The 27,947-nt window shown below is 46.9% G+C and overlaps 1 protein-coding gene across 1 annotated transcript; it reads left to right on the top strand.

The window, feature by feature from the left end:
- The first annotated feature begins 3,499 nt into the window (after window positions 1–3,499).
- Window positions 3,500–27,021, top strand: LOC131294880 (SPARC-related modular calcium-binding protein 2). Its single transcript, XM_058322933.1, has 10 exons — window positions 3,500–3,595; window positions 23,164–23,320; window positions 23,382–23,642; window positions 23,716–23,921; window positions 23,989–24,103; window positions 24,787–25,173; window positions 26,033–26,148; window positions 26,212–26,483; window positions 26,553–26,687; window positions 26,769–27,021. Exons 1-10 carry the CDS (start codon window positions 3,500–3,502, stop codon window positions 27,019–27,021), a joined length of 1,998 nt encoding a protein of 665 aa, XP_058178916.1.
- The last annotated feature ends 926 nt before the right edge of the window (window positions 27,022–27,947 follow it).

The raw sequence follows: 27,947 nt of genomic DNA, 5'->3' as shown, positions 1-27,947 counted from the left end.
CATCCCGCAATAGAGCAAGGAATGGGGTGGCGGCCAATGGCAAGACGATAGTGTATTCGGGTGTTTCTTCGAATCTTCCTTCTTTAAGGCCAGCATCCAGAAAGGCCATGCCATGCTCACTCACTCATTGTGTGCCCTCCCCGATCCCTGTTTTCACCGATAGGTGCTTCACCAGGAAGTTCTTGTTCCTTCTTCAAGTGGTCCCGGTGCCCTTCGTCTTTCCGACCCCTTCCGTGTATCTTTCTTTGCATCTTGATTTTGCCGTCAAGATTCACGCCTCAGGACGGCGGATTTCAGAGCGACACCGTACGCGTAGCACAAGCTTTAAAAATTTGGCCATTTCGTGCGAAGATGTGTGTTTCCCTTCGTCATGTTCTGCCACAGCCTCCCCAAGCCCACAAGTGGTGTCCAAAGGCTGTGTTTTTATTCAAATTTCATATATTCCCCCAATCCAATTTTGCCCGATGTCGAGAAACGAAAGGGATAATAAAGCACACGTCAACTGGAATCCTCCGATACGGGCTTCCATCGCCTCCCGAAACGTGTCCCCCCGTCGCGGGAGTTGGTCCGTTTCATCGTTCGGAACGAATTGGCCCGTGGGCAGCGATTTGAGATGAACATTTTCACTACTAATTGGCCGTTAATAAGTTGGAAATTAAGTCATCATAAATTAGATCCCATTAGCGGGGCGATTTCATGTTTTCGTTTTTTGATCGTTGCGAATATTGCGATCGCGTATCTTGCGGGTCGATCATCATCAAGCCGAGTGAAATACTCGTATGGGGAAGGCAGATGGCCTAGAGCTATAAACTGTGTGACATTATGGGAATGGCACATCTTGATCCTCCAGCCACGAGGAGGCCACTGGAAATACTGCACCTTTTGGATGTGATACTTATTTTTCTTGCACCTCAATCTTGTCAGTTTACATTTTCCTGTAGAGTTTCATTCCAACATTTCCATGGAATACTGGGTATTTCAAGTAAATGCAAATGTTTTAAGAAAAGACACTAAGCCCACATAAGCCAACCATCGCGAGTTAATTTGTCACTTCCTTATAAAAACGGTCTCGTTTGGCTCCGGCGAGTTAATCCAGTTCATGCGTTGATGAGCTGTTCCTGTTGGCTATTAAAACCTTCGCTTTGTAGATCTTCATTGATTTATGGATGGTCTTAATTCAGGAATGTCGAGAAACTTTAGCCACACCATGTTAACTAATCCGAAGAGTCTCTGTCTCGTCGAGTGGACTAAATGCACTGGATAAAATGGTAACCTTGGCCATCTTTCATGTACACAACTATTTGCATGGCGAGGAGTTAAACTCCTGGTTTCGACCGACGCCACTAGATCCACTTGGAACCAAGGTGAAAGGAAAATACGTCCAAAAGTGGCATGAACTTTGCCGTGGTGGCAGCTTTGTGCCTGCGGAATCAACCAAAAACTGGTTCGCTGAAGTGAAATTATCAAAATACGAGCTCCGTCTTCGGAATAATGTTTGCCACATACGCCAGTCTCATTTTTATATTGTTGGCGTTTCATCTTCCCAGTTTGACTAAAGATCTAATGACGTTGCACATGACGTTGTGAATCGTGTTTCTGAACATCTTGTACTCTCTCAAACGAAGATCTGACAAGTTCCGACAACAAAAGTCATCCTAAGGTCATCTCCGTTTGGCGTGATGGTAGAGCCATACGTACACGCTAACGTTTGTATGCAATTCCATCTCCTAATGGCCCACCCGATCAGATATCCATCCATCCAGTGCACACGTTGGGTGCAGTTTTGCGTTGGAATCATATTTTCGGGGTCAATTCCGATGACCGATCGTCACCCGAATAAACCGCTGACTTCATCGTCTACTGCGTGGTCCACCTCTCCAGATCAAGATCGAACGTGGATGGGAAACCAAAATGCACCGTTAAATTGTTGCAGCTAATTGGTTTACGTTAGAAGTTTTCGATGGTCCATTGTGGTTCGTGCGGTGGTTGCACTTGTTGCATCACTCGGCGTACGAATCCCGGCCCGAGGTTGGAATTTATTAATTTGCCTTATTTTTTTTACCATGTTGAAGTGAACATACTGTGGTCAGAGTGTAGAGCTCGCGATAATTGAAGCAATTGAAATGGTTCGTTTTCATCTTTCGACGCGCTGGTGGCGATGAGCCTAACAATAACGGATGCCATGATCACCATACGGTTAGCTACACCGTTGCATGGAGCATTCGCTTCATCATGATCTGACTGCAGAGAGCAATGGCAGAACAGTATACCGTCTGATCTACATTCGTCGCCTGCACTTGGAAACACCACACTAAATCTGATCACTGAGCTTGTTGTGACTAATTAACTGCTAGAACTGCACTCAGCCTGTTGTTCATCAACTAATTTTCGATCAGTATACTAACAAGTTTCTCCTCTATTCTATTGCAGATGTTGGTGAATCGATCGTCGTCGGTTAGCTGTTCGGCGTAAACTTCCCCAAGCTGCTGCTGCTTGGTGTTTGATAGCTTTTGACGCGAGCACCGATTGCACACATAATCGCAGGCCGTAAACGGTACGGCGCGGTGCATCGCGTTATCAAATCAGGTCAATTTATATCAAAAAGCTATAACTTCTCCACTTTGCTATCAGACCAACAGCGAGCCGGTCCGTTTCGCGAGCCGCGATTGTGAGCCGCATCCGTTTGTTTCTCTCCGTTTTGCAGATAAGTGAGGTTGTGTTGTCGCAACGCAAATCGAACGGCCACAAGTGTTCATTGTTAGTGCCCAGCAAAGTGTGGTGTATTTCAGAGTTCTAGTGGATTAGTACACCTGTAAAGTGTGTGTTTGTGTTTGTACTATGTGTGTGTGAACGCTTGAGGGTATTAACGGTCACGATCGATCGCGATCGTTCAAACTTTCTTCGAACCAGACTCTTACTAATTTGAGTCCGTGGCTGTTGAAAAGAAGCAAACGAAACGGAGAAGGGTGATCGGTAAACCTGAGCTACCAATTTCCTCTCCCCACTCCTACCCCCTGCCTGTTTGCTAGACGGCGCTGGCGCCAGGCGAAAACCGCAAACGACACCACCGGAGGCACCGGCAGCAACCTGTTCCGGCGAATCCCGGCAAAGCGGTCGCGATCTTTCACACCGTAACTACCGTAAACAACAAGCTCCAGCTCTCCGGACTGTGAAACTGGACACCACGGGGCATCATTTTCACCCTTACCCCCATCCGCCCATCGGTTTCGGCACCCTGGCCGTACAAGAGGCCGTGAATCAAGGCGCATTAGAACCGACGGACACGACACGGTTCGGCGTTCGATTGGAAAACTCGATCTCCGCTTGGCTCCAGCCTGGGGCCATCCGTAGTCGTTTGCATTCGTAGAAAGTACGGCGGGTTTGTCTTTTTTCGCGTCAGTCCGCGCCCAACAACGTGTTTCGGTGTTGTCGTTTCGACGAACGGCAAAGGTTGAGGTTGTTGTAGAAACAAAAGAAAAAAGAACTCAGTAGCACAAACATGTGGATGACATCGGTCTGCTGTCTGGCGATGTGTGTCCTGCTGGCCGGCAGTTTCCAATCGGCCGCGGCCATTACACCGAAATCGGAACCTACGGTAAGTGATTCCTGGAGAACGATTCGATTTTTTTCCGGAAACGGAACACAGTTGACACAGTTTATTAACCTTTTGCAGTGTGTGTAGTTCATTGATTGGTCAAGGTTCAACTCACCGTTGAATCATATCTGTCAGTTTTAAGCTGTAGTCTATTTAAGTATCGAAATGAAACAGTTAACCGAAATCGTGGATTTTGTACATCCTCAACAGGAAATTACGCGAGGATCACCCGAACCTCATTTATACTCTGCAATTTATCCCCAAAACGAGGAACTCTTTCGGATGGATTCATTTTGGATGGATTCATGAAAAGGAAACCAAGATTCAGAGCACCATAGGGATGAAACGATCCAACCCCCCCTGAATTCGTCCGCCATGATTGATCGATCGATTTTTGCGTTTTCTCAAAAACGTTTCCGCGAGATCGATAGCTTTTTTTTCGCGGCGATCATCATCATTCCATGGACCGTTGGTACATGTGGGAAAATTAATGCAAACCGTCCTCCGTACGATCACTCGACGGGAAGGTAAGGTGCGTTTTGAAGCAGTTAAAAGCTTCGATCGAAACTTCCCTTCATCGCGCATAATGTGAAGGGGATCTTTCGCCGGTTGTTTTTTTGTTTTGTCTTGACTCTTATGCTGGTCTGGTAGTAATGTCTTGTCCGTCGATGTCGATGCTGCCCAGCGTATCGTGTTTCCTTTTTCTTCTTTTTGGCGTTAAACATGTCGTAATTTGTTGCGGCCTCAAGTGGTTTTTCGCACCTTCCGTGCATGGCTGTGTAGAATGTTCACTTTTAACACTACCTGCGTTTTCGCTTTTCGGGGTTTGTTTCGGTGTGGGACCCTTTTGGTTTTTCATTATGGCACTACAACACCGCTTCAGAAGCACCTCGATGTATGCTGGTATCCTGACCGGACGTGTCCTGCCTTGACGTATTCTTCTGTTGTTCCTCTGACTTCTTGGGAATCATTATGTTCTGTGTGCGTGTGTTTGGGCTCGAGTGTATGGGCCTTCCATTTGATGCTTCGACGCGTCAGACTGTCTGGAGAGAACTGTTACGATCTTTTCGATTTTTAGCTCGTCCGTGAAAATGGACTGACCCGGAGGAGGTGGAGGTTTTCGGGATTCCTTTTTGGTTTCCACTTATAGAACGGTGGCTTTTGGACCCGACCGACCACTCCATACATAACTCAAGTGCCGAGTTCAGTCGTCGTCATCATCATCATCATTATCATCACCGGTCGAACCGGCACACAAACCCTCCCGGCAGCCTATTTCTCTTCTTGGCCCGCGCTCGTGGCCGCTACGTTTTGCAGCTCCTTTCCTCCGACTGCCGATCCCGGCGACCCATGGTCGATTTATAATTGTTTGGCAGTGCCCGCCCCGCGGGGCTCAGCATTTGTCTAACAGGCCGTTCTTCGTTTCTAGATGATGATCTTCGGCGCGTCCGCGCACTTATGCTCCGAGGCACGAAGGCCAGCGTCGAGGAGAAACCATGCGGGGAGGGAAGAAAAAAGGTTCGACGAATGATGCACGTGAGAAGCAAATGGCAAACAGAGGTGTCCGCCTTCGGAACGAGATCACTTTCGAGGATCACTTTAAAACCCGGGATCCTCCGCTTGGTATTGGCTCAGGGCTTGAGTGGTTGGAAGTGCCGGCATCATCACGGTGCCTTCATGTCTGCAACGTTCTGTTGATTCAGGGTTTGTACAGAATCAATTACGTATGTGCCTATTGCTATACAAGTGTTGTAATGCACAAGGATTGACTGAAAGATCTTTGAAGAACCCTTTGATAGGTCAAAGTTGTTGATAAAATTAATATTTTTAATGGTTCACTAAATTCTTAGAGTAGCTAGAAATAAAACAAATCACATCCAAGGAGCCTCTGTTCTGAAAAGGTCTTCAGGAGTTGGGAGTCGCTCGGTAGAGCGTTCCAACCAAGATCGCGCGGAACATCGAGTGGTGTTAAATGGAGGCACCCTTCGGAAAAGAACATCGTACCATCCAGCTGGTGGTGGTAGGTTTGGCGGGCGGAAAGGCAAGAAGATGAAGATCTGAACTCTCCCAGCAGGGAGTGGCGACGGTTTGTCTGGTTCGGTCTGGCCGTCGGGTACGATCTCTGGTGGTCGCCGCATGAAGGGTGGGAAGAGGCGAGGGTTCCGGCGAAAGGGACTCCTCCGTGTTGCGCGCTGTTACAAATGGAGCGAAGAAAAGGGAAGATCCAGCAACAGCAACAACGAAACACAAAAAACAACATCAAAGAACATACATATTCCTCTTGATCGGTTTCGCTTCTCGATCGACCGCTCTCGATCGTTGTTATGTTGGGAAGAGCGGAAAATAAGAAAACACAAAGAGGTGGCCTACAAGAAGTGTGGAAGGAAAAGAATGGGTTTTCTCGCCCTTTTTTCCTACGGCGATCGGCACGGGAGAACGGCTCCTTAGCCCACGGGAAAGGCAACAAGCACCACCGAGTCTCCCAGAATGTGGTGCAGGCCCTTCGCGCGAGGTTTTCGATGCGAAGTTTTCGAACGCTTTGAAGTTTTGCGCTTCGCCTCGTGCACGTTCCTCCCGTTCCTCCAGCCCCGGGGGAGGGGTTTTCTCTTCAGTTTCCTTTTCGCCTGCCACAACGGCGAAAAGGCGAAGATGAATAGTTTAACACCAATTTTCTTCACGACGCCCGCTTGTTCTTGGTGGTTCCACCGTCCTGGATGTTGTGAAACGCATACAGCATACGAGCTCTAACGAGGGTTCCGGGGGACGCAGGTTGAAACCCAGGTGAAGTAGGGCGTTGGGAATCATGAATCTTTTACCTCGAAGGTTTGGTGTGGGACAGACGGTGCGCGTTCGGTTTTTGGACCGAATGAACCGAAGAGTGGCGTAAAAGATCGATTTGGTGTGGTTCGAAGGTGGACGGGGCCCACAAGGGGGGGCCCCGGAGGCAACGGTGTCAATTGGGCGGGAGTCAATGGGGGTAAACGATGCTAAGGGTTCGCCGCGCCCTGCTTTCGTGGGGATGGTTTGATTTATTTGGTCAATAATTTGTTCAATTCGTTCGGTCATTCGTTCGTTCGTTCGATTCCGGAAAATTGGAGACCCAGCAGTCGCTTGTGTTGATCTTCGCCTGCCCGTTGTCGGTGCTGTAAGGCGTGGCTAGGTGTCTCCCCCATGGAAACACTCCATTCGGGTTGGCCATAAACGGCTAGACATACTGACGACAGAATGCAATGCAGCTGAGTGGAAGCGAACGTAATATACATCGTCTGTGGATCGCTTCTGAAATGGGAAAAAATGAAAACAAATTAAACCCCGTGTTCCGATAGCAAACGAACACAAGACGAGGGATTTTTTTTGTTCGTTTGCTTTCCCAAAACCTGTAACTAGCTCCCAACGATTCCAACGATGCACGGAAGCTGCTTATGTGGTTTTACTGTTTACAAAACATATCTTGTTTTCAAGCATCTGTAAACAAGTAAATAAACAAACAAACACATGCCCGACAGGGCAAACAAATGCGCGTCGGCTTGGAGTGTGGAGGTCTCTTGAGGTAGCGAGGGGCAACAGAGGAGTAACCTCGTAGGTTCCCCAAAAGATATGTATGTCAGGACAACTGGGGGTTCCACGATCAACGCAGTCGGGGTGTGTTTGCTCTTCGGGGAGTCGTTCCCTCTTGTCCTATAGGTGGGAGACATTCTGGCACCACGGGCAAAGCGTGCATTGCATGCAGCCCAGTGGTGGGTTCCCGGTGCGTCTGTTTATAGTCCCTGCCACACACTGAACGTAGGCTTTCCGTGGATCCTCCATGTGGCTTACGGAAAGCACATGAATCAGCGTGGTGTTGGTAGCATATCTTGCAATGTTCCTTCCGATCGAAGGTCAAACATTGGGTTCATGTTGGCAGCAGTGGAAAGCATGAATGCCTACGAAAGGCGGAGACGGAGACATGATGTCTAGCATTGCCAGCTGCCCTTAGCCTGGCTACCGGGTTTCTATCCATGTGTGAAGTAACCCCTGCTGTGCGACAACACAAGGAAAAACAAAGAACGGAATCGTGTGGTTCAAACTTTGGGATGCTCTTGGGAATTCGTACTGTTTACAAACAACTGATTGACTTCGGGTTCCTGTTTCTAAAAAAAAAATAAATTAGAAAAAGTAGAATATTCACTGTACTATACAAAATACTCTTCTCCTGAACAACAATTCATTGTTTGCTTCTGCTTTGGAATGAACACAACATTTACGACGTAAGTAACACCGTCCAATTATCCCTCGCCAGGACCGTACTTATCCAGCATACGAGAATTTGCGTCTGGCAATTTCTCGTCCCATGAAGTGACCGGCCATACCGAATGCCTCAACCTCCCCGAATTCTCGAAGATTCTCGAGCTGCCCGGGGGAGTGCTGCCCAAATTGAGCAAATGAAGTGGGCAAGTCCTGGCTCAGGTCGCCGTCTGGAGCGTCCGTCGTACGTCCGTCTTTGCAATCGTCAGCCGACGCAGCTCCGGAGCAGCATGATTAAACGTTACTAAACGAAACATTTCCTTTTGTCATAAAATATTAATAAAGAACAATAACGCTGGTAATGAAGGCTTGCGAATGGATATGGTGACTTTTTCGTCCGCAAGGGAAGGACTGATGACGGACGGTCGTCTGACATACTGAAACCCTGCCCGTCCAACATCGCAAAAGATGTTTTCGGAGAGATTATCAGCGCTGCAACATGGAAGGTCTGAAGAGGTCATGAAACGAGATGAATACAAAAATACCCAAATGGACATGCACTGGAACATGTCTGGCCGTTGGAAATTGCAGACCGTTCACTTTACATTGCATTTGTCACACTGTGGCCTACGTTCGAAATTGGTTTCCCCCCGGCAAGACACCGTGGAGTGGAATGCAAAGAGGTAAAACTGAATGCTGAATATGAAGAATGGCGCCTAAATGGAACCCAACACGCGACCCCTACTCTTGCGCTCACGCGTTACAATTATTGCGCAGCGTGAAAATCGCGTACGCACGTCAACGGCCAGCCCCGGATAATCATTCTCGGTTGCGGAACCTGCACATCACCTCTTCGGCGGTGAACGGCTGGAGAAAGGCGATCATCCCTTCCTCCTCGGCTTTCGGTCAGGCTCAGATTGGATTTGATTGGAGAGAATTGAGGTTTACGATGCTGAAGTGCCATTTCGATGATGAACCCTTCCTCCAAACGAGGGTTGGGTACGGGTTGTATAACGAGTGCCCCCCCGGCCAGCCCCCGAAATAGTCTTGCTGCGTAGAGTCGAATTAGGTTGGCGAATTCTTATGAAAAGGTTACATTTTTTATGTTTCCTTTATTGCGTACACTACAACGTGCCACGTGGTTTTGCAGAGGGAATTTTTGGATAGCATGAAGTACGGATTAGAGCTGGTAACTTTTTTATATCTCTGGTGAGTCCTGGACATTCTGTAGACAATAAACCTGTTCGTACACCTTTCATAAGTGCACAAGTCCAAAGTTGTCTTTTAAGTAACTTATTTAAGACAAATATATGGTAGCAAAGAAGTGGCCAGAAGAAAAAGAATATAAAAAAAAACTAATTTCTAAAAATTAAAAATTCCGTTACTAGTTAAAAATCTAAGAAAACTACATAATACTTCGTATCACCAGACGAACCACTAAACATCTTGGCTTCGGATTGCATAAATTTGAATCCAATTATGAACCATTAGACGCCCCACAAATGAATCATAAACATCAAACGGCGATAAATTTGGCCCAAATGGGAATGGACCATATGGTGTGAAATCTTTGGCCCGCTTCGAAAGCCCCTGGAGCGACAGCTTTTCGGCTAGCTGTGGAATCCCCGAAAGTCGTCGGTTTGGTGAAGATACTGCGTCGAGTCTATCGGGTTTTGGTTTTTTTTTTGTGTGTGTGGTCGCTATAGTCAAGGACTAGGCGAACGAGAAATTTAATGGAGTGAGAGATGTGGTGAATGTGGTGAATCTTCTAGGTGGATCTTGATTTAGTGCTAGATGCGTGGAAATCCCCTTCATTTGGAGATCGAAAATCTGTAGCTGCACAGAAGATACAGCACTCAAGCCTGTCTTTTTCAGGTATTATTGAGCCGTGATTCTTGATATGTTCATCAGTGATCGTAAATTTGCAGCTAAAGAGATCCTGCGTGATTCAATCGATAGAGTAAAAGAACTCAACATCGGAAGAACGTCCTCTACCGTTCTGTTGTATCGTTCCGCATCTGTGCGATCGAGTAAACCACACCTTAAGATGTGTGATTCTTTTTGCTACGACTTAAGGGAGATGATTCTCTGATGTTAGAACGTGCACTTGTCCCTGAGAGTGTCGGGGGGCATAAATCATCATAACCACAGGAGTAGTCAGCGCTCTCCACCTAATCGCTTGTTGCCAGTTTGTCACCCTCGAGAATGTGGTGCTCGTGGTTCGCCAGTTGGTGTTGGCGGATTGGGAGACCTATTTATCATCGACCCTGTCCGCGGCTCAATGATCGAAACACGCAGAAAACTTCCTGGCGAGACAATCTCAGGTCATAGAGTGGGTGCGTCATAGAGCGAACGAAGCATCTGTATTTCAGCTTACAGTTCCTCGAACAGAATGGTGGAACCCGAGTGATTGTTGTATAGGAATAGGGTGTAAGGAATTTTGATTGATAGAGAATTGATGTACAACTCGAAATGAAGAAATCAATCATATATGATCGGATAAAAGTGTTGTTGGAGCTAGTCCAACCACCCCGATTTGGCCCGATTGATACTACGGAAGGAACTCCTGATATGTGGAGTGTCTTGAGGTGCTTGTCTATGGCAAATTTACTCAACACCAACACGCCAAAAATGAAGTTCAAAACGAAGCTTGCCCACCAGCAGGTAGCACCAGGGTTTTTGTGCATATAGCGCCGATGATCTCACTAAGGCCTGGAACTTTTAAATATTTGTTTCGGACAGCACAGCTTGCCTACTGGAGTGTGTACGAAATATGTCCACCTACCGGGGCGCGCGAGATAATCAATATTGTCTCAAATTCCACGAGACGCCAGAAAATCGGAATAAAATTGAATAATGATCTGCCATCAACACACCACGTCCAGACATCCCACTTGTCAGCTTTTGATGAAATTAAAATTGGAAAGACACCTCCCAAGGGGGAAAAAAAAGCGATAACAAACATAAAGATGGAGGCGAGAAACACCCTCCACCCAGGTGGTGGGATCCCTTCCGACCGGTTCGGGGAGCAGGAGGCAGTATGGCGAAGATGGGGGGGGGGGGGGGGGCCTAATCCTGTCGTTCAACCTCTGGGTCCCTGGGTGAACGAATCAATACTCAGAAAAATCACCATCGATCTTCAACAATGGCGCGGCGTCAAACGGTAGCGTCGTTCGCCGTTGTGTCTCCATCATTATTGGCCCGCTTTGGTGGATCCACAAAACACAACCCCCCTCCCCGTCAAGAAAAAGCCACGAGAGCAGCTTACCCATCCTCTACCCTTTTCCCCCCCACGGAGGGGGAACCAGATTTGCAAGAAGGTGAAGGCGCCACCAATGCCCCAAACTCTCTGGTACGTCGTGGTGTCGCTCCGTGGAGCTGGTAATTTTTTAACGGCGCCAATAAATCTCTCAGCCCGGCCGGAGATGACCGGCGCCGCCGGGTGGTCAAGTGCTAAACCGGTCCCGACTAAAACCGGCCATCGACACTCCGGGCCGGAACTCCCGCCCGGAGCCGGCTCTCTGTATATGTTCCCGAGGATGGAATTCCAGGGTACCACATCATCATCATCACCACACTGGCGTCTGATTTTTTTTTTTTACTCTCATCTCGCATTTTTTACTCAGCTAACTTTTTGACGGCTCGTGCTGATTGTTTTTGTCGATTTCGAGCGAAAATAACGAGGCGAAAATATTGCCACAACCCTCGTCACCCCGTCGGTGTTGTGGAAAAAAAAACCGTCGAAAACGCTGATCCAACGGGCCGGGGGGCAAGGGGGGGGGGGGGGGGGGAAATAAAGATAAATAAACCATCCCAACCTCCCTCGTCGCACCCCTATGCCAAATGCAAACACACTACTAACGATCGATCGAGACATTCAACCGACCCCAACGATGGTGTCAATGCTAATGGCCGGCGGGGTGAACATAAAAAACCGAGTTTACACCGGCGATGGCTGGTCATTTGCATGCGACAATCTTCTTAAGCTGGTTGGAGGGGGGGAAGGGATCGTGGTCGGATGGCCGAAAGATCCATAAAAGTGCGACAACTCCGCTATCAGCCGGGTTTAGGCGCTACATGGCGTTATATGGCGACAGATTTCGCTGGCATATTTTGCCTGATTATGTGTGTGTGTTTTCATCATTGCCGAATCTTTGACCGAATGTGAAGGAATGTTGTAGCAAAGAGGAGGCCCCCTGTAGCCTCTGGCTCCAGGCTCTGTGTGGAGCCGGAACTGGGACACTTTCCGGAGGCAAGTATGTGTGGCATACAATGTGTGCATTTGTGCAAGTTTGGAAAGCAAATCAGACTGCTATGCTTATGAACTCCGGGGGTGATCATCTCGGTTCCAATCTCGACTTTTCGCATTCCACCAGGGGGGTAACGTGCCACATGAGCTCCAACATAAATAACCACTAAAAGGAACTATAACACCAGAGTAAAACATAGCAGGCGTCGTGTGATCGTATTTTCTTCAGTGAAAAATGAACAATTCCCATCCAATGGTCCAGCCTTTTGCAAACCTCATGTACCTGTTACGGCAACCTGTCAAACAAAACGGCGAATCTTGCGAAATCACGCACAAGAGATACACAAAACAAGAAACACCGATCGTGTCCAGGGGATGAGGATGTACGGGATGATCGAAAACCGGCACACTAATAGCATACAGAGCTAGCGCCATCGGACTATGCATATACGTATGCAAATCTGCCCGTAAATCAAGCTTTGTGGAGGATGTGCATGCACAACCCTTAGCGAAGGAGTGGTGTAGACCGGGGGGGGGGGGGGGGGGGGGGGGGGGGGAAGGAATTAACTGCATGTTTGGACAACGGCATCTCCATTAGAGAAACTAGAGTGTGTGCACTAAATGGTCCGCGAGAAATCGAAGATCCAAGAATAGAAGGAAAGTTATCAACTCGTGCTTGAAGGAGGTGGGAGGAAGGGGGGTCCGTACAGTTCCTCGAGGTTATGTCTGGCGCCTCGCTGTTGGGTGTGGAATGTGAAAATAAAAAGTTAAGCAACGAGGGAACAACTCCTCTCGCTGGCGCAAACGTAACGTAAACAATCGCAGGAACTGTTCAGCGTTGGGTACAAACATTTTTTTTATGTTATTGCAAAAATGCAAAAAAAATGGCTCATACTACTCGGTCGATGTACACTGTGCCAATCGGTAAGTGGGACGGTCAAAAAAAGAACACTTGTCTGACTTTGCGATCAATTTTAGGGTACTTAGAATTGATAACAATGAATTTCGCTTATCACATCTTCTTTGTCTATCTTTCTACGAAGCATGTGCAAAAAAAGAGAGTAAAAATCGGTCACCAAGCGGCGCAATGATCGAAAAAGTGCAAAAAGTCATAATTTTGCCAGCCAAACGTAAAGTTGGACACTTGCTTTTCAGGTTTAATACGTGGTTTGTTGAACTATATCCAGAAGTTTTTGGTATTTAATGTTATTTCTGTTATAGTCGATGACTGTTTGTTGATGCTTGACAACAGTTTTATCTAACTTTATTGGACATTTCTGCTTAAATTTTTTCCTATTGCTGTGTTGTTACCAATTTATACTATACAGTGTTTGTAACATAGTATACTGTACAATTTTACTCAAATTGACTATTGGATTTCATACTAAAGACTCAGAAAGATTCTTCTTAACTTTGAGGCTGATTTAGAGTAGTAACTTTTGTGTTATTCGTAGCTTATAGTGAGTATAGTTAACCTGGCGGAACTCTTAATCTTGGAATAGTCAAACTATATCAACAACATCTGTCATAATTTTCTTCATCATATGAACGTTGTGATGTGTACTTATCGTACTTTAATTAAAAACAAGTTTTTCAGTTCATTCTGATCACATAAACACCTACAACATTAACAAATGACCTCCAAGGAATAGAAGTTAAAACAAATTTTTTTTTAAAACTCGTCAGCTCCGTTTTACGAAAACTGCCTGCCTTTCTAACCAAAAGTGTATATGTTTGCTTCATATGTAAGTCATACTTACTGTGACGACAATTACCACATTAAATTAATGGATTTGAGCGAGATAGGAAGAGTACCTTTCAATATAATCTAAAATCATCGTCTATATAAAGTTTTGGAAAGTAAAGGCGTTGTTTGCGGGTTCTGCGGGTATGTTCTGGAAATAGTTTGGAACCTTCTTAATGCTTTCATTATTTTATTAAATTCTTAGACATCTATAATTGAGGAAAAGTCTTCAATTCAGTTGGTTTTTTGATGAATCTCACATCATCGTCCTTTAAGTTTATTGTAAGATGACCCATTTCAAGTTATATTTTTGACAATATGGGCTTTTTTATCGTTAGTGTATCGCATTTTATAGTTAGTGTATCGCAAAACAGTAACTTTGGTTAAATTGATAAAACTCGATAACTTTTGGCATTTTTAATCGATTTATATGATAAAAAAGATAATATTTCATTCCTTGCAGTGGTGTAACATATTTCAACCACAAAGTGTAAATAATTTATCAAAACTCATCTTTTTTATACATATAACAATAATTTAGTATATCATAGATCATCAGAAAATGATTTTACGTGCCTAAGCTAGCTTCTATAACACTTCAGCCGCAGACATTCTTAGGAATCCCAAGTGTCCAACTTTACGTTTGGCTGACAAAATTTTGACTTTTTGCACTTTTTCGATCATTGCGCCGCTTGGTGACCGATTTTTACTCTCTCTTTTTGCACATGCTTCGTAGAAAGATAGACAAAAAAGATGTGATAAGCGAAATTCATTGTTATCAATTCTAAGTACCCTAAAATTGATCGCAAAGTCAGACAAGTGTTCTTTTTTTGACCGTCCCACTTACCGATTGGCACAGTGTATGTGTGTTTGCAAATTGGTCAGGAATTTCCGCACTCGAAAGAGTATCTCAATCTTCTTCTCCAAACCGAATCGAGGCTACTTCAAGAAAATAGAACTACATCAAGAAGAAGGCAGATGATTCCGTATAGCGCCAACCAAAAAAAACTAAAAAAGCGCCACACGACTCTGGTCAATGTTTCCATTCTGAGATGTGTTCGAAAAAAAAGGCAATGGAAGTTACGGGCAAAAGTGAAGTGTTAGCCACAGTCGCCTTCCGTTGCACCAGTGTGTAGAGACGGTAGAGAGAGGAGGCGGGAGGAAAAGGAAGTGGAGTCAAGATCGGCATCGTCAAATTGGCGACGTCCCGGCGTCTCTGTCGCCTGTCAAGCGACGGCGGGGGGTTCGCGGGGGCGTCGTCGTGCTGCGAAAATGAACGCATTCGAAACAAGCGAATTGATTATTGTTATTATTACTCGCTCTTGCAATTAAAAACATTACCGACAGCATGTTAAACAAACACGCTGACTCGTGGCGTCCTGCGTACGGTTTCGTGGGAGGAATAAGATGCAAAAAAACAAACCTCCCTCCCTCCCCCGGACCGGGTGGATGGGTTGGTTCTGGAGTCTGGCGTTGGAAATACGGTCACTTTTTTAACACGCTCCCCGCGACCGCAAGCAAGTGAAAGGTTGGTACCGTTGCAGTGCGAGACGCTGTCCAGATACTTAACTGTGGCACATTTAGCTACAGATGATGCCATGGCTACAGAATTCCCCTTGTACGTGTTTCTTTGTCCTCTCTTCGAAGCTGTGGGAGGAGGATAAGAAAAAGTGATATGCAAAACAGACGCATGTAGTAACCTAATTTAGTAATTATTTGAAATATTAAACATTTTTAATATGGTAAACATTGAATTTGATCTTATTGAAAGCTTTATAGAACAAATGTTGGGATGGCAATATTTTTCGTATAAAAAACAAACCAAATTTATCGTTCAGAAGAAATAATTGTAATTTGTATAACGACATTGAGCAACAATAATCAACTTGATTAGTTGAAAGCAGGTTAGACGGTTAAGAAAAAGAAATTTAAACGGTTAAGAAATTGTTATTCTTATTTCTGTTTAGCTCTTTCATAATCCTGGTTTATGCTGGTTCAAACAAATTGTGTTGTTGGTATATTTAAAAGATTAAATTGATGTTTTGTATAGCAATTGAAACACAAAAAGTTTCAATAATTTTCTTATATTTTGTTCTTTTTGAAAGGGAAATCCGCTTATTATTGTAGTTTTTGGAATACTACATATGCAGTATGATTATGAAGTTGCGCTTGTTTTTTAACCAACAATGATTTATTATATACTTACCCCGTTATGTCGTAAATGTGTAATGTGGTTTACATTATATGTTTCGTTTCACCCACCCGTTTCTCTATCCTTCCACCGGTGGGGTTGAAGATAATTTGATTTGTTCTGTTTTTATTTCCCATTCGGATACGATGCTCTCTTCCTGCCCACGATGGGCTTTCCCGGGCATCCCTTCGGCAGGAGGCCCTTTGCGGGAACTTCACTCCGTCTCACTCACGGACCAAAAGTGGCCTGGGAACCTACCCTACCGAGGTACACGTGTTCCGGTTATTGACTTTCCCCGCCGCCAGCGACTCGACCACTTTATTAGTGGAAAGGCAAATTCGGTATTCCGTTGGAGTTTTTCACGTATCTTGTGGCCTGACTGCTGGCGGCAGTGTAAGTGACTAATGGATTGAAAACTCACCCCTGCCTAGGCACAGACAATGGTAATATGTACCGCCATGTTTACGCCAGTTGCTAGGATCGCCGTGGCCTCGGTTAATCAAATACATGGCCTACTACACACGGCAATCGCCAAGGCAACCGTCCGCTAGAGGGCGCATTTGCGTTTCGTCTAGCAGTTTGTTTATTCCGCGGGCGTCCTATGGTCCCTTTTTTCTAGCGCTCAAGTTCCGCATTTGCAAGAGGAGTCCTCATTAATCCGCACGGGGAAAAAGCACAAAACTGCATGTGCTGGCGGCTGAGCATGTGGGAAAGTGGGAACAGTGAGGTTGTTGGCTTGTGGAATAAAAAAAGGAGACAACTATCACCTGATTTCCTGAAGTCTGTGCAGAGAGGGTGCAGCAGGGGGCTGCAGGTGCCCACCAGAGCGTGTTCAGCCCGTGTAGTGTGTGGCGTGTCAAAAAAGAAAACGGAACGGAGTTCCGAGAACCGGAGCTGATCAGGTATATAACGTAAGCATAATTGCTACTATGTGGCATCATTGTTTCCATTTAATGATATGAAACAATCAACCCAACCCTTTAACCCTACGTAGGACATCCATTTTGTCGCGGGGTCGTGGGGCGACGCGGTTGACCCGGAGGGTCCCCCCCTCATCGACCTCTTCTCGTCGAAGGAAGGCATAGGACTCTGCATAGGACAACGAACGCAACGACGAATCAGTTCGCCACGGGCGCATCACAAAGATGGTAGCATAAAACGGTTTCCGTGTTCTCTCCCTCGGTAGACCCTACTTTAAATCCTTCGTCTAGCTAACGCCGCGATCTAACCCGGTTAGCTTGGAAGAGTCCTTGAGCTCCAATCACTCTCCTAGGCGACATTGGTCACGGCGCACAGACTGACCTAGTGCTAATCTCAAAACCTACTTTTTATCCGTCATATCATAGTGATCCCTTTGTGTCTGTGTGTGTATGCAATTTGTGGGTGCATTTCTATCTATTTATTCTACTGGTGTTCTTTGTACTGGTGTTTTGTCTTGTTCGAACCTTAAACACCGCGCTGGTTGCAGAGCCCTAAGAAGAAAATGTCGAAGAAAGAACGCGCCCGGCTGGAGGCCGAACAGGCCGAACATCACCGGATGGAGCTGGAAAAGGAGCGTCAGCGTAAGGTGGAGGAGGAGAAGATGCGGAAGGTGCGCGAGAAGGAGGAGGCCGAGCGAAAGCAGGTCCAGGAGATCGTGGCCAACAAGCTGCGTAAGGTGCAGCTGGAGGAAAGCTACACCTATCTGGCAAGCATCCGCGATGAGGTTCGAAAGGTGCTGGCGGAAGCGAAGAAGGAACGAGAGGTAAGGGTGGCCAAGGTGTGATGGAGTACCTATGGAAGGATACATCCCGTACGTTACCTTTCCAGTGGGAGCAGTACATGCGTTGCAACGGTCTGCCGAACGCGTTCGATCCATCCGATTTGCGGAAGTATCTGCACATCTGGTGCCAAAGTATTCGGCAGGCGAACGAAGACGAACGTAACTGGCTACTGCAGACTAACGAGCAGAGCATACTGACGCAGAACGTCAACGTGGCAAACCTGTCGATGGAGAGTCTCAAACTGCAGCAGCCTCAGATTGGGAAAGCGTACGCGGAAAAGGCGGTGGAAGTGTTGGGCATCCTGGATGAAATCGATGACGCACTGCACGATTCGGATGTGCGGCCTTCCATGGCGGAGGATTTGAATGAGGTTAAGATCCGCCAAAACCCCTCCCTCCACGCTACCATGGAACTAAACTGAAAGCCTTCGTTTTGCAGCTAAAGATGGAGTTTCGCAATGTTTTGGCCGATTACATCGATGAGTTTGCGTACAAGATTTTGAGCAACATCAATCGCGATATGGAACTCAACGGACTGCTGGAGGTCTCGCACAAGTTCGAATCGGAAGTCTTCAAAGCACACCTCTTTGGGTTGCGGGACATGCCGACGCCTCAATTGTAATGCACTCTCTCGTGGAACTCTCTCGTGAAGTAGACTCTTGATTTCGTTTCCTTTCTGTTTGTGTAATCAGAAATCCTAAAGAAAGAGCCAAAGAAGACAGCAAGCACACCAGTATCGACTTTCCAAGCCTAGGGTTTCATCTCACGCTCCCAGCAGCCGTCAAGTGTCACCGCGCAGCTATTCGTGGGCTATGGATCAGCTACGATCACTTCAGTGACTACTGCCCAAGCTACGATATGCCCTACCGGCAGGAACAATTGGCTGGTATGGTGTTCAACTAATTCGGTGGCATTAGGTTTCCTACGAGTAGTAGTAACTATGGGTCCATTTTCCGATGACAGATTTGCGCATCATTAGCCGCATCGAGTGGAAAAAGCGGAAAGAAATTCTGAAGGCCGTGTACGAGGAACCGAAGGAGAAAAAAACCGACTCGGACGAGGAGGAACAAACACCGCAGGATATTGACGTAGACAAGATCTACACGGAGCATGCGGACGAGCTGATGAAGAAGGAACGCTCCAAGAAGGGCACGAAAACGCTGAATCTGGCGGAGTATGATGTGAACATGCGCAGTCATCGTATTGTGGCCGGTGTGTACGCCATCGACTACCTCGAGCAGCCGATGCAGGATATTAAAATTGCCAAGAAAACGCTCCTGAGAACAGGTATTGTTCAAATTTTGTATGCAGTGTGGGGCAATTTGATTTCATAGCAGTTACTCTCATTCCTCTTTGGCTCTTTGATAGTACCACAACCGGGAAAACTTAAGCGCAAGAAGTTTTACCAACCATATCGTCCTCCTCCGGCACCCCAGCCTGGCGTTCGTCGACTACCGGAGGAGATTGAGGCAGAAATCAAACAAATGGAGGAGAACTTGGACAAACTAGCTCTGGTGACCGTTCAGCTGCCGGAGAATGTGTTCTGGTTCGAACCACCGATCGTTTGTCGGTGGGAGCTGAAGGAGGAAACGTTAGAGTCTGATCCCGGGTTCTCTAAGTATCTCGATCGACACGAAAAAGTGCTGCAGGCCGCTAAAGAACGCAACGAACGATCCAACCTGGACCGACGCACCAAGTACGTGGAGGACTTCAACATCCTCGACGTACCGCAGCACATTCCGCTGCGTGCGATCGTGACGGACTTCATCCTACCGAAGTTACCGGACAGCTGTAGTATCAAAGTGGTGGTAGCCGAGGATAAACGGCGCGCAACGCCTTCATCCGGTGGAAAACGATCATCGAAGCAAAAGCGGCGCCTGCACAAGATGCCTTCGAGTGTGTCCTTGGGGAGCATCGTGTACGAGACTAAGATCCCGGATTTTCTATTTGCTACTCGCGTGCCACGGCGCGTGCTGAAGGTGCTGGATCGTCGAAACCGACAGTGCTATCCATACACGGCCACCTCGGACAGTGACGATCTAGACGATTACGACGAGTCGGATAACGATGTCACCCAGAATCGCTCCTCTCGCCGCAAAGTGTACATGTTTTCCAGCTTCATGAAAGATTTGGACGAATTCCTGGAGTCCAAGTCACCGAAAGTCCAGGCCAAGCTGGAGCAAGAAGCAGCGGCAGGTTCTACCCAGGGTCCGGGTGGAACCGGAAAGCAATCGCTGCAGGTAGTCCGCTCCGAGGACACACGGTCCTCGCGGGGCGATAAGGGCGAGAAGGGCAAAAAACCGGCGAAAAGTAAGTTTGACTCCGACGACGAAGAGGTCGACTATGGGAACATACTGGAGGTGGGCAACTACAGTATGGTGGAGAACGAAAAGCGCTACATTGGCAAGTGGTCGACGAGGGACGTGCATGACGTGAAGTTCAACGAGGACAAGCTGACGATACAGTTTCGCATCGGACGGTTGGGATCGTTCGCGTTCGCCGCCAATCGCTACAGCAATGTACCCTATCAGTCGTGGGAGTTGAAGCCAGACATAAAGAAGTATAACTTTCGAGTCGCAACGTTTAAGTTCTCTTGCGTTTGTAGGCTAGATGTTATAGTTTAATAGTGTTTGAAAAATTAGTAGATTAGAGAAAAAAGGTTTAATTTGATAAGGAACGATTTCGTTCCAGTCCTGGCACGGTCATCTTCTCACTGACCGCCTCGGTAGTGAGCACCGAAATGGCCATAACGGAGGCGGGCTTTCGCGTCAACTCACTGCAAGGTGGTCCAACACAAGCCCTCCAGGAAATTCTCGGCCAAACGCTGTCCCTTCGTCGGTTGGTGAAAACGTTACGTCTCGCTGCGGTCGACCTGTTTCCGGAGGATGACGCCTTCAACTACACCGAAGGTACCTGCGAGAAGAATCCTATGATGGAGTCGCACCTGTACGACTGTATGGGCCTGCTGGCGTTGACGCACAACTTTTCCTGGTCCCGCTGGAACCTGCTCTCTGGCTGTCGGATGTGTGTGCTGTTGATGCGCGAAATCGTTGAACATCGACGACTGCCGAACCACTCAACGCTGCTCGTGACGCCACTGAAGGCGAGCGTCATCGACACGGTGGAAGTGTCACCCGTTTTCAACCCGAACCCAGTCGAGGGAATGAATGTAACAAGCTCCGTCCGTTCTATCGCCAATGACTGAAACTGATATCTTGTAATGTTTCCGTACTTTACAGCACTATGCCGATCTCTACCATCTGGGACGTGATCAGTCACAGCCATCATCGAAAATCAAGCACGAAAAGATGAGTCCCATACTGCGAGACCATGTTGTCCAGCTGCTAAAGCTTGTACGACCATTAAGCTTTTCCTAGTTTCGCCAAACAATGTATTGGTATAGACCAATTAAGGATGATAATAAACCAGAAAACTCTCCAATCTTCTGTTTTACTTTGAAACTAATATTTAACTACTCCGAGTGATCATACTACCTATTTAATTAAACAAGATGATGTGAGAAATATTAGGTCCATTGAAGCTTCTTTGATCAAATCTGAAGGTCTAATCCTATCCTAGAATTCAATCGCACAGTCTTTTAATGGACTCAGATCAGCTTCAATAAACCACGAATACGACGATGCAATTATCGGCTTAAATTATTAGCCATCCTAATGTTGTGATTTGCAAACGCTGTCAGTCAATGTAGCTCATAAACGCACTAACGAGCAACAATGTTAGAACTGGTACCGCCTTTATCTTATTTAAATTGCCCTTTCTCGAGGACCCTAACAAGATACTCACTTACCCTTCGATTTCCCCATCCGTTCCAACCATCGGATAGGTCTATCGAATCAATAAACGGCGCTCAATTAATAGGACAAGATCGTAAAACCATTTGCGAGCACTTTACGGAAGCGAACGACTCCTCGACGACGGTGGGTGGGTGGTGTTGCGGGGAACAAGAGCCCTTCCCGCACCCCTTGACGCATCTCCACCTGGTGGTTGTTTTTGTTGTTATTTTTTTTGCAACTTCCACAAACACTGCACACCAATGCGTAATGCGAACACGCCAGAACAAACAAACCAAACCCCACCGGAGCGCCACCAACATCGGTGGATGCCCGGGCTGGTCAGTAATCACTTCTTATGAGCCATTACGCGGCAAAAGGGGATTTTAAATAGGTGGCGCTTACATTCGCCTCCGCATGATGGTGGAGCCCAGGGAGGAGGAGGGAGTAAGAGGGTATCAGCTGATACGGTTGTTCGTCCGGAACGCCCGGAACTCTTCCACGGTCCACAGTGTGTTGTATAGCGTTGTCGGCTGGGAGCAGCAGATTATTGAGTTGTTGTGTATAGCAAAATAAAATGGAACATAACACCAACCCGGTGCCAATTGGACGGCATTATTGCAGCCCGGCGAGTATGGCCGGAGGCGCGGGGGGGCGGTGGGGTACAACGATCGATTGAACGATCACTCGTGTGCTAGAGTTGGTTGAAAAATCACAAAAATTAACGACCATACGCCCGGGGAGTCGGTCGCGGCTCAACTCCACATCTGGGAGTCTGGGAAGGGAGGGCTGGCGGCTGAGGGTGGAGAGTAGTAGCACTTGCTAATACATATTCTCACTAATGCGGAACAACATTCGCTGGCGAACGGCTGGACCCCTCGGTTTGAACTCGCGCGCGCGTCGATAACGATGGCGCCGCCTGCTAGGTTTCTTTTTTTAGCCTACAAAATCCGCGAACGTGGACGGGCGTGTGTTTGTTTCGCTCCGCATCGTGTGAAGCGGACGGCGGCGACTTGCAAGAGAATGACGTTGGCCAACCGCCAAATGCCGCCAAGGTAAACGCCCGTTAGGTGTTAAGGTCCCGATGAAAACTTATGGAAATGGCGGGGAGAAATTAGCCTGGAGAAATGGGAGGAACGTAATAAATTGTTTATCCCGTTAGTCATCTTCCAGTTTCAGATTTGAGGCTTTCGTTCCGATGTTTGGTGTTAGATTCGCATTACTTCACTCATTAATCACCATCCTCGATCCATTATAAACTCAACATCAAACTAGGATTTATGTAAGGTTTAAAGGTGTAGCTTCTATATTCTTTACTATAAACCTTTTCCTTCCACACTCTGGATAAAACTCTCTCTGCTACAGCTCGTCGCTCCTTTTTATATCCTACCATTTCTATTTCCATGTCTACTCGATTACTTTTTCGCCCCAATCACATTTATTCCTATATTTCTTGGAAAAGGAACGAAATTGTGTCTTCCAATATTCGTCCGAAACCATGGTTAGGACTTAAAGCAAGTCAATAGAATTTTCGGTTCAGAAATCGCTTAGGAATCAAAAAGATTCACGAATTTAAATGTATTTGTTAATTTTCTCTTTGCTCACAGATATCGGAATGTGCTGCCAAAGGAGGTGAATGTGACGAGAGTAAAGGGCGACCGGTGTGTGGCAGCGATAATAAGACCTATCCGACCCGCTGCCATCTGATCCGGGCGCAATGCAGCGGGCATCAGGTCACCTTCAAGCATCGCGGATCCTGCAAGGGTAAGGGAACGTCCCAAATCGGGCCATCTGCATCGAACTCACCAGCTTTGGTTCCCCTCAGATGTGTGCATCGCTTCGCGGACCTACGCCCTGCAGCAGCGGGCAAATGCTCCCTACACGATCAAGTACGTGCCCCGCTGCCGGGAGGATGGAACCTACGCCCCGGTGCAGTGCATCGATGGCGGTGGTTGCTGGTGCGTCAACGGTCAGGGTAAGCAGCTACCGAACACGATGGTCCAGCACGGGAAACCCATTTGCGTGAAGAAGGGCAAGTCGAACCAGCGTCGCTCGTCGCCTCGCAATCCGATCAGGAACAAGCGCAGTAAGTATTGTCCTTTTCACAACACCAAGTTCTCATGTCGCTGAGTGCTTCATGGACATGTCTCTCGCTTCAGGTTGCAGTGGAATCGATCGCGCCGTGTTCAACACGAACCTTCTGAAGCTTTTCCAGAACGAGCACGTGCGCGTCAACCAGCACAACCTTACCGGGCCGATCAACGAAAGAACCGTGTTGGACTGGAAGTTCAACATGATGGACCTGAACGGGAATGACCTGCTGGACAAAACGGAATACCGCACGATGAAGCGACTCATCAAGAAGGTAGGTTAGACGAACCTCCGCATAGAGAATTGGGACTAAATGCTCTCTCACACCCCGTTTTGGGTAGGTCGTGAAACCGAAGCGCTGTGGCAGATCGTTCGGAAAGAACTGTGACGCCGACCAGGACGATCGACTGTCGCGTAACGAATGGTACAACTGTTTAGCAAAGGACGACGTCACACGTGAGTAGCGCTCCTTGTTCTTGTACGCTGTATTCTTTTTAACGCTAAATTTACGAATTGCCGGAAGGGAGTCTGCTTTCGACCTCTCCCAATTCGATTAACCTTTTGGTAACAGAAAACGGTAACTAACGTTTAATATAAAATCACACACACTGGAGGTAATTAACATCAGGTATTTAGGTTTATTTCAGATTAAATATGGAGATGAGTTAACTGGAGGTTGAACGATTGCAAAAACAATCATGAACATATTGACAAACCCTTAAAGCAAACTGGATTTTTACGAGCTAAACTTCTAGATCTTTTCGTTGAATGATTTCTCAGTTCGTGTTCCCATTAAGAAACTGTTTCTCTACCATCTTTAATATTTGTCCAAATGATCTTGCGTTTTGCAAAATTCAGCTCTCTAGCACTAGCACACCGACGAAACGTTGTTTTGTAATTAATATTATTCTAGCTGTACTTACAACGGTTGTATTTTTCTTCTCTTTGTTTTCTCCTAACCATCCACCACCTCCTTTTCACTAATGCATCAATCACGCTCTCCATTATGGCCACCGTTTTGTTTTTTTTTTAATCGGGTCCGTTAATATTGGTTCCCTTGTTACACAAAATCATCCCTTTTGCAATCCATTCCGCACCTCTCACCCCTCACGAAAAACCCACACAACATTCGTCTCTAGATCACAACCCGTCGTCACCATCATCATCATCATCACCAATCGCTAGTTCCTCTTCCGGTGGTTCTGGTGGACACTACACTGTCCCACAACATCAACAACAACATCCTCAACAACATCATCATCATCAACATCATCATCATCCTAGCACTATCGGGGGTCTGCAGGTGCGCGGCAGTGTTGGTGGTGGTGGTGGGGTCCGCGGCGGTGGTGGCCATTTTCTGCGCGCCGACGACGACGGCGACTCACAGAATCTGTCGAACGATTTCACTGACGATGACGATGACGATCATTCAGAGAATGAGTACGATTCGGACGAACTGCCCGACAGTGATAATGCACTACTGAACGGATTGCAGTTGCCCGTTAACGGATTGCAGCCATACCTGTGTATGTATATTCTTTCTCTCTTGAGCCCTTTACTCAACCCGAAATCGATCACCACCTTCCCCATATCCTGCTACATTCTCCAATTCTCCAATCCCGTATTCCCTGTCTTTCTCTCGATGTATTTCTTGATCTGCGGTGCAGATATAAATCGAACCTGTCCCTTACAACACGTGGTGGAAGTTGAAGCGGATGCTGCGGATGACATTTTGATTCTTTGATACTTACCGATATTGTATCGTTGTGTGCGCGCGTTCATGTTGATTCCCGTGTTTGTGAACCTTAGTAGTAACGTAAAGTAACATCATTCAAACTGGCAAGCGTGGAAGCACCTGGTAAGAGAAAATCGCACCAACCTGCACCAGTAAAGTAGAAGTAAATACACACATACCTTCTCTCGAAATCATACGCACAATTAGCACAATTCGCACAGCTTTTTCAGCCTTCAAACAGTCCTGCTCTCTGCCAGCGAAACGTGTCCGTAAGCGACGGGTCATCGGGCCGTCATTAATAAGTAATTCATTTTCGAACTAGATTTCGGTTTTGGCTTCGTAACACAAAATTAAACAAATATTTATGTTTCGGTTTGGACATACACACCCCAACACACACACTTTTATTTCGTAATGGTTTGGCGTTCTGTATGCGAAAAGGTGCGCCCTAAGGGTGGAAGCCTTTTCGTGGCAGTTCAAAATTAATCCCCAACAAATTCTTTACAAACAAAAAACCATTCCAAACAGCTCTTGTTTTCCGGTAAATACTACAGTCCTTTCTCCTGCTCCTTCCTTTTTTTTTTCCGAAAACCAATACCGAGCATTATCTGAGTGTAACGGGAGATTTCTTTTTTCCTCCTCCGAGACAGTGCTGCAAGGACCGACGATGGTCGACCCGAAAGGTGAAGATGATAACATCTTCAAAGATAGTGAGGCCGACTCGGACTGCTTGAGCGATCGCAAGTACGCACTGGACGAGCAGAAGGTAAGTGTGTGGGGAGGGCTCAGGGTTCGATGGTTTCGTAATTTAACTTACTTTCTTTTCCAGTACGGCACGAACGCACTGTACGTCCCAGAGTGCACGGCCGATGGGCGATACCAACGCATCCAGTGCTACCGGTCGACGGGTTACTGCTGGTGCGTCAACGAGGACACCGGCAAGAACATCCCGGGCACGTCGACGAAGGACGAGAAACCGGTCTGCGATCAGTACGCTTCGTCGGCGCGTCCGATGAAGGGATGCCCGGAGGAGAAGAAGGTCGAGTTCCTGAAGGACCTGAAGGCGTTCCTAAGCAAGCAGGTTACCACGTCCTTTGCTGGGTAAGTACGGTTCGATTTGGGGAGGCCAAACGAGATCCATCCTTCCTTATCGATCGCTTCCTATTGCAGCAAAATCATACCCGTGTGGAACACGGAAGAGGAAAAGATCGCCATCCTTAGCTTCGTTCTGCTGGACAAGAACCAGAACAAGCAGCTGGAGCGTAAAGAGTGGAAAGCTTTCCGGGAGCTTGTGACCTCCACAAGGTAAGACGCTTCCTCGAGTTTTCCCCTCAACTGCTGTGACTAACCCAAGCTCCCTTATGTTGTCCCTGTTATTCCCGCCAGGCAACTGCGCAAATGTGGCAAGAAGATGCCACGCTACTGTGACGTAAACAGTGACCGAAAGATTACGCTGTCGGAGTGGATGAGCTGCCTGGATGGCAAGCGGAACAGTTCGGTCGATGTGGCCGCGATGAGTGCGCCATTGGTGCAAGCCGAAGCGAAAGCCCCCGGCAGAAGTGGCAGCCCGGCGCCGGCCGCCACCAGCTCTAAGTTTAAGGGCCAGAATCCGTTGGAGTTTGTACTGAAAAGCGACTAGACGGGAGAGAGAGAGGCCGGAAACAGGGTGGGCAGTCAGAGCAACAAAAACCGAGAGACTTAAATCGAATCTAATCCGAATGCGCATGCGAATATCAACCTTGAAATAACGATCTTCCTGCTGGCGCTTTCTTGCTGGAGAGCGCGTTCTAATGTGCCAATGCAGCGTGGATTTCTATCTCCAACATCTTTCCACACTATACCTGTTAATCGTTCCAGTATTTTTGCGTTCCCTTCGATCCGGGAAAGCATCATGATTTTGATTTTATTTGTTCAACAGAACGTCATTTAGTTTATTTTTTTATTTTTGCCAGCAAGAATATCCAGTGATAGTCGTAGGAAGAACGATGTAGATTTGTTCAATTTCAATCATCCTCTGTCGTGATGGTGGTGTGTGTTTCGGTGGTTTGGCAAACGCAAAGCAGTCTTTTGCGGATGGCAAAGTTCAGTATTAGCAAAATCGTGATTGGTGGAGCCGAAACGAGTTCCAGCCGGAAAGGATACGATACACGGATGATCGTACACACCCTCGAAGTGTTTCGCCCCTCCGTTTCGCTCCACCGAGCAGTGACTTTCTTCTTGTGCCTAACGAAGTTTGCTAAACAAAAAGTGCGTGTGATATATGTTATTCGTTTCTAATGTGTTTATATTTAAGTAAAGCCTCATAACAGAAGAGCATACCTTATTTCTTTCATCTCAGACTACTAGCGATTTGCGCATACAAGATAACTAAAAGAAATGAGGACATGCAGTGCAGAGAGTTGAACAATTATTCTTAGTGTACAAATAACAATATCATCTAAGCAGCAGCTTAAGAATATATCAATATTTTCCCTCAAAAAAGCAAAAAAAAAGGTTGAAAGGAATGAAACGTCAACCATAGACGGTATCGCTATTTAAACGTTTCAATCTCGTAAAGTATATTCA

The sequence above is a fragment of the Anopheles ziemanni genome, chromosome 2 (genome assembly GCF_943734765.1).
Source record: "Anopheles ziemanni chromosome 2, idAnoZiCoDA_A2_x.2, whole genome shotgun sequence".
Lineage (NCBI taxonomy): Eukaryota > Metazoa > Arthropoda > Insecta > Diptera > Culicidae > Anopheles > Anopheles ziemanni.
Note: the sequence above shows the minus strand (reverse complement) of the source record. Positions and strands in the feature narration are given on the sequence as shown.

Bases quoted from the DNA above. Each gene is read 5' to 3' on its own strand.
- LOC131294880 (XM_058322933.1), top strand. From the start codon at position 3,500: ATGTGGATGACATCGGTCTGCTGTCTGGCGATGTGTGTCCTGCTGGCC. The intron at 23,643-23,715 runs GTAAGTATTGTC...CTCTCGCTTCAG, and splicing joins TCCGATCAGGAACAAGCGCA to GTTGCAGTGGAATCGATCGC. The intron at 26,149-26,211 runs GTAAGTGTGTGG...TTTCTTTTCCAG, and splicing joins ACGCACTGGACGAGCAGAAG to TACGGCACGAACGCACTGTA.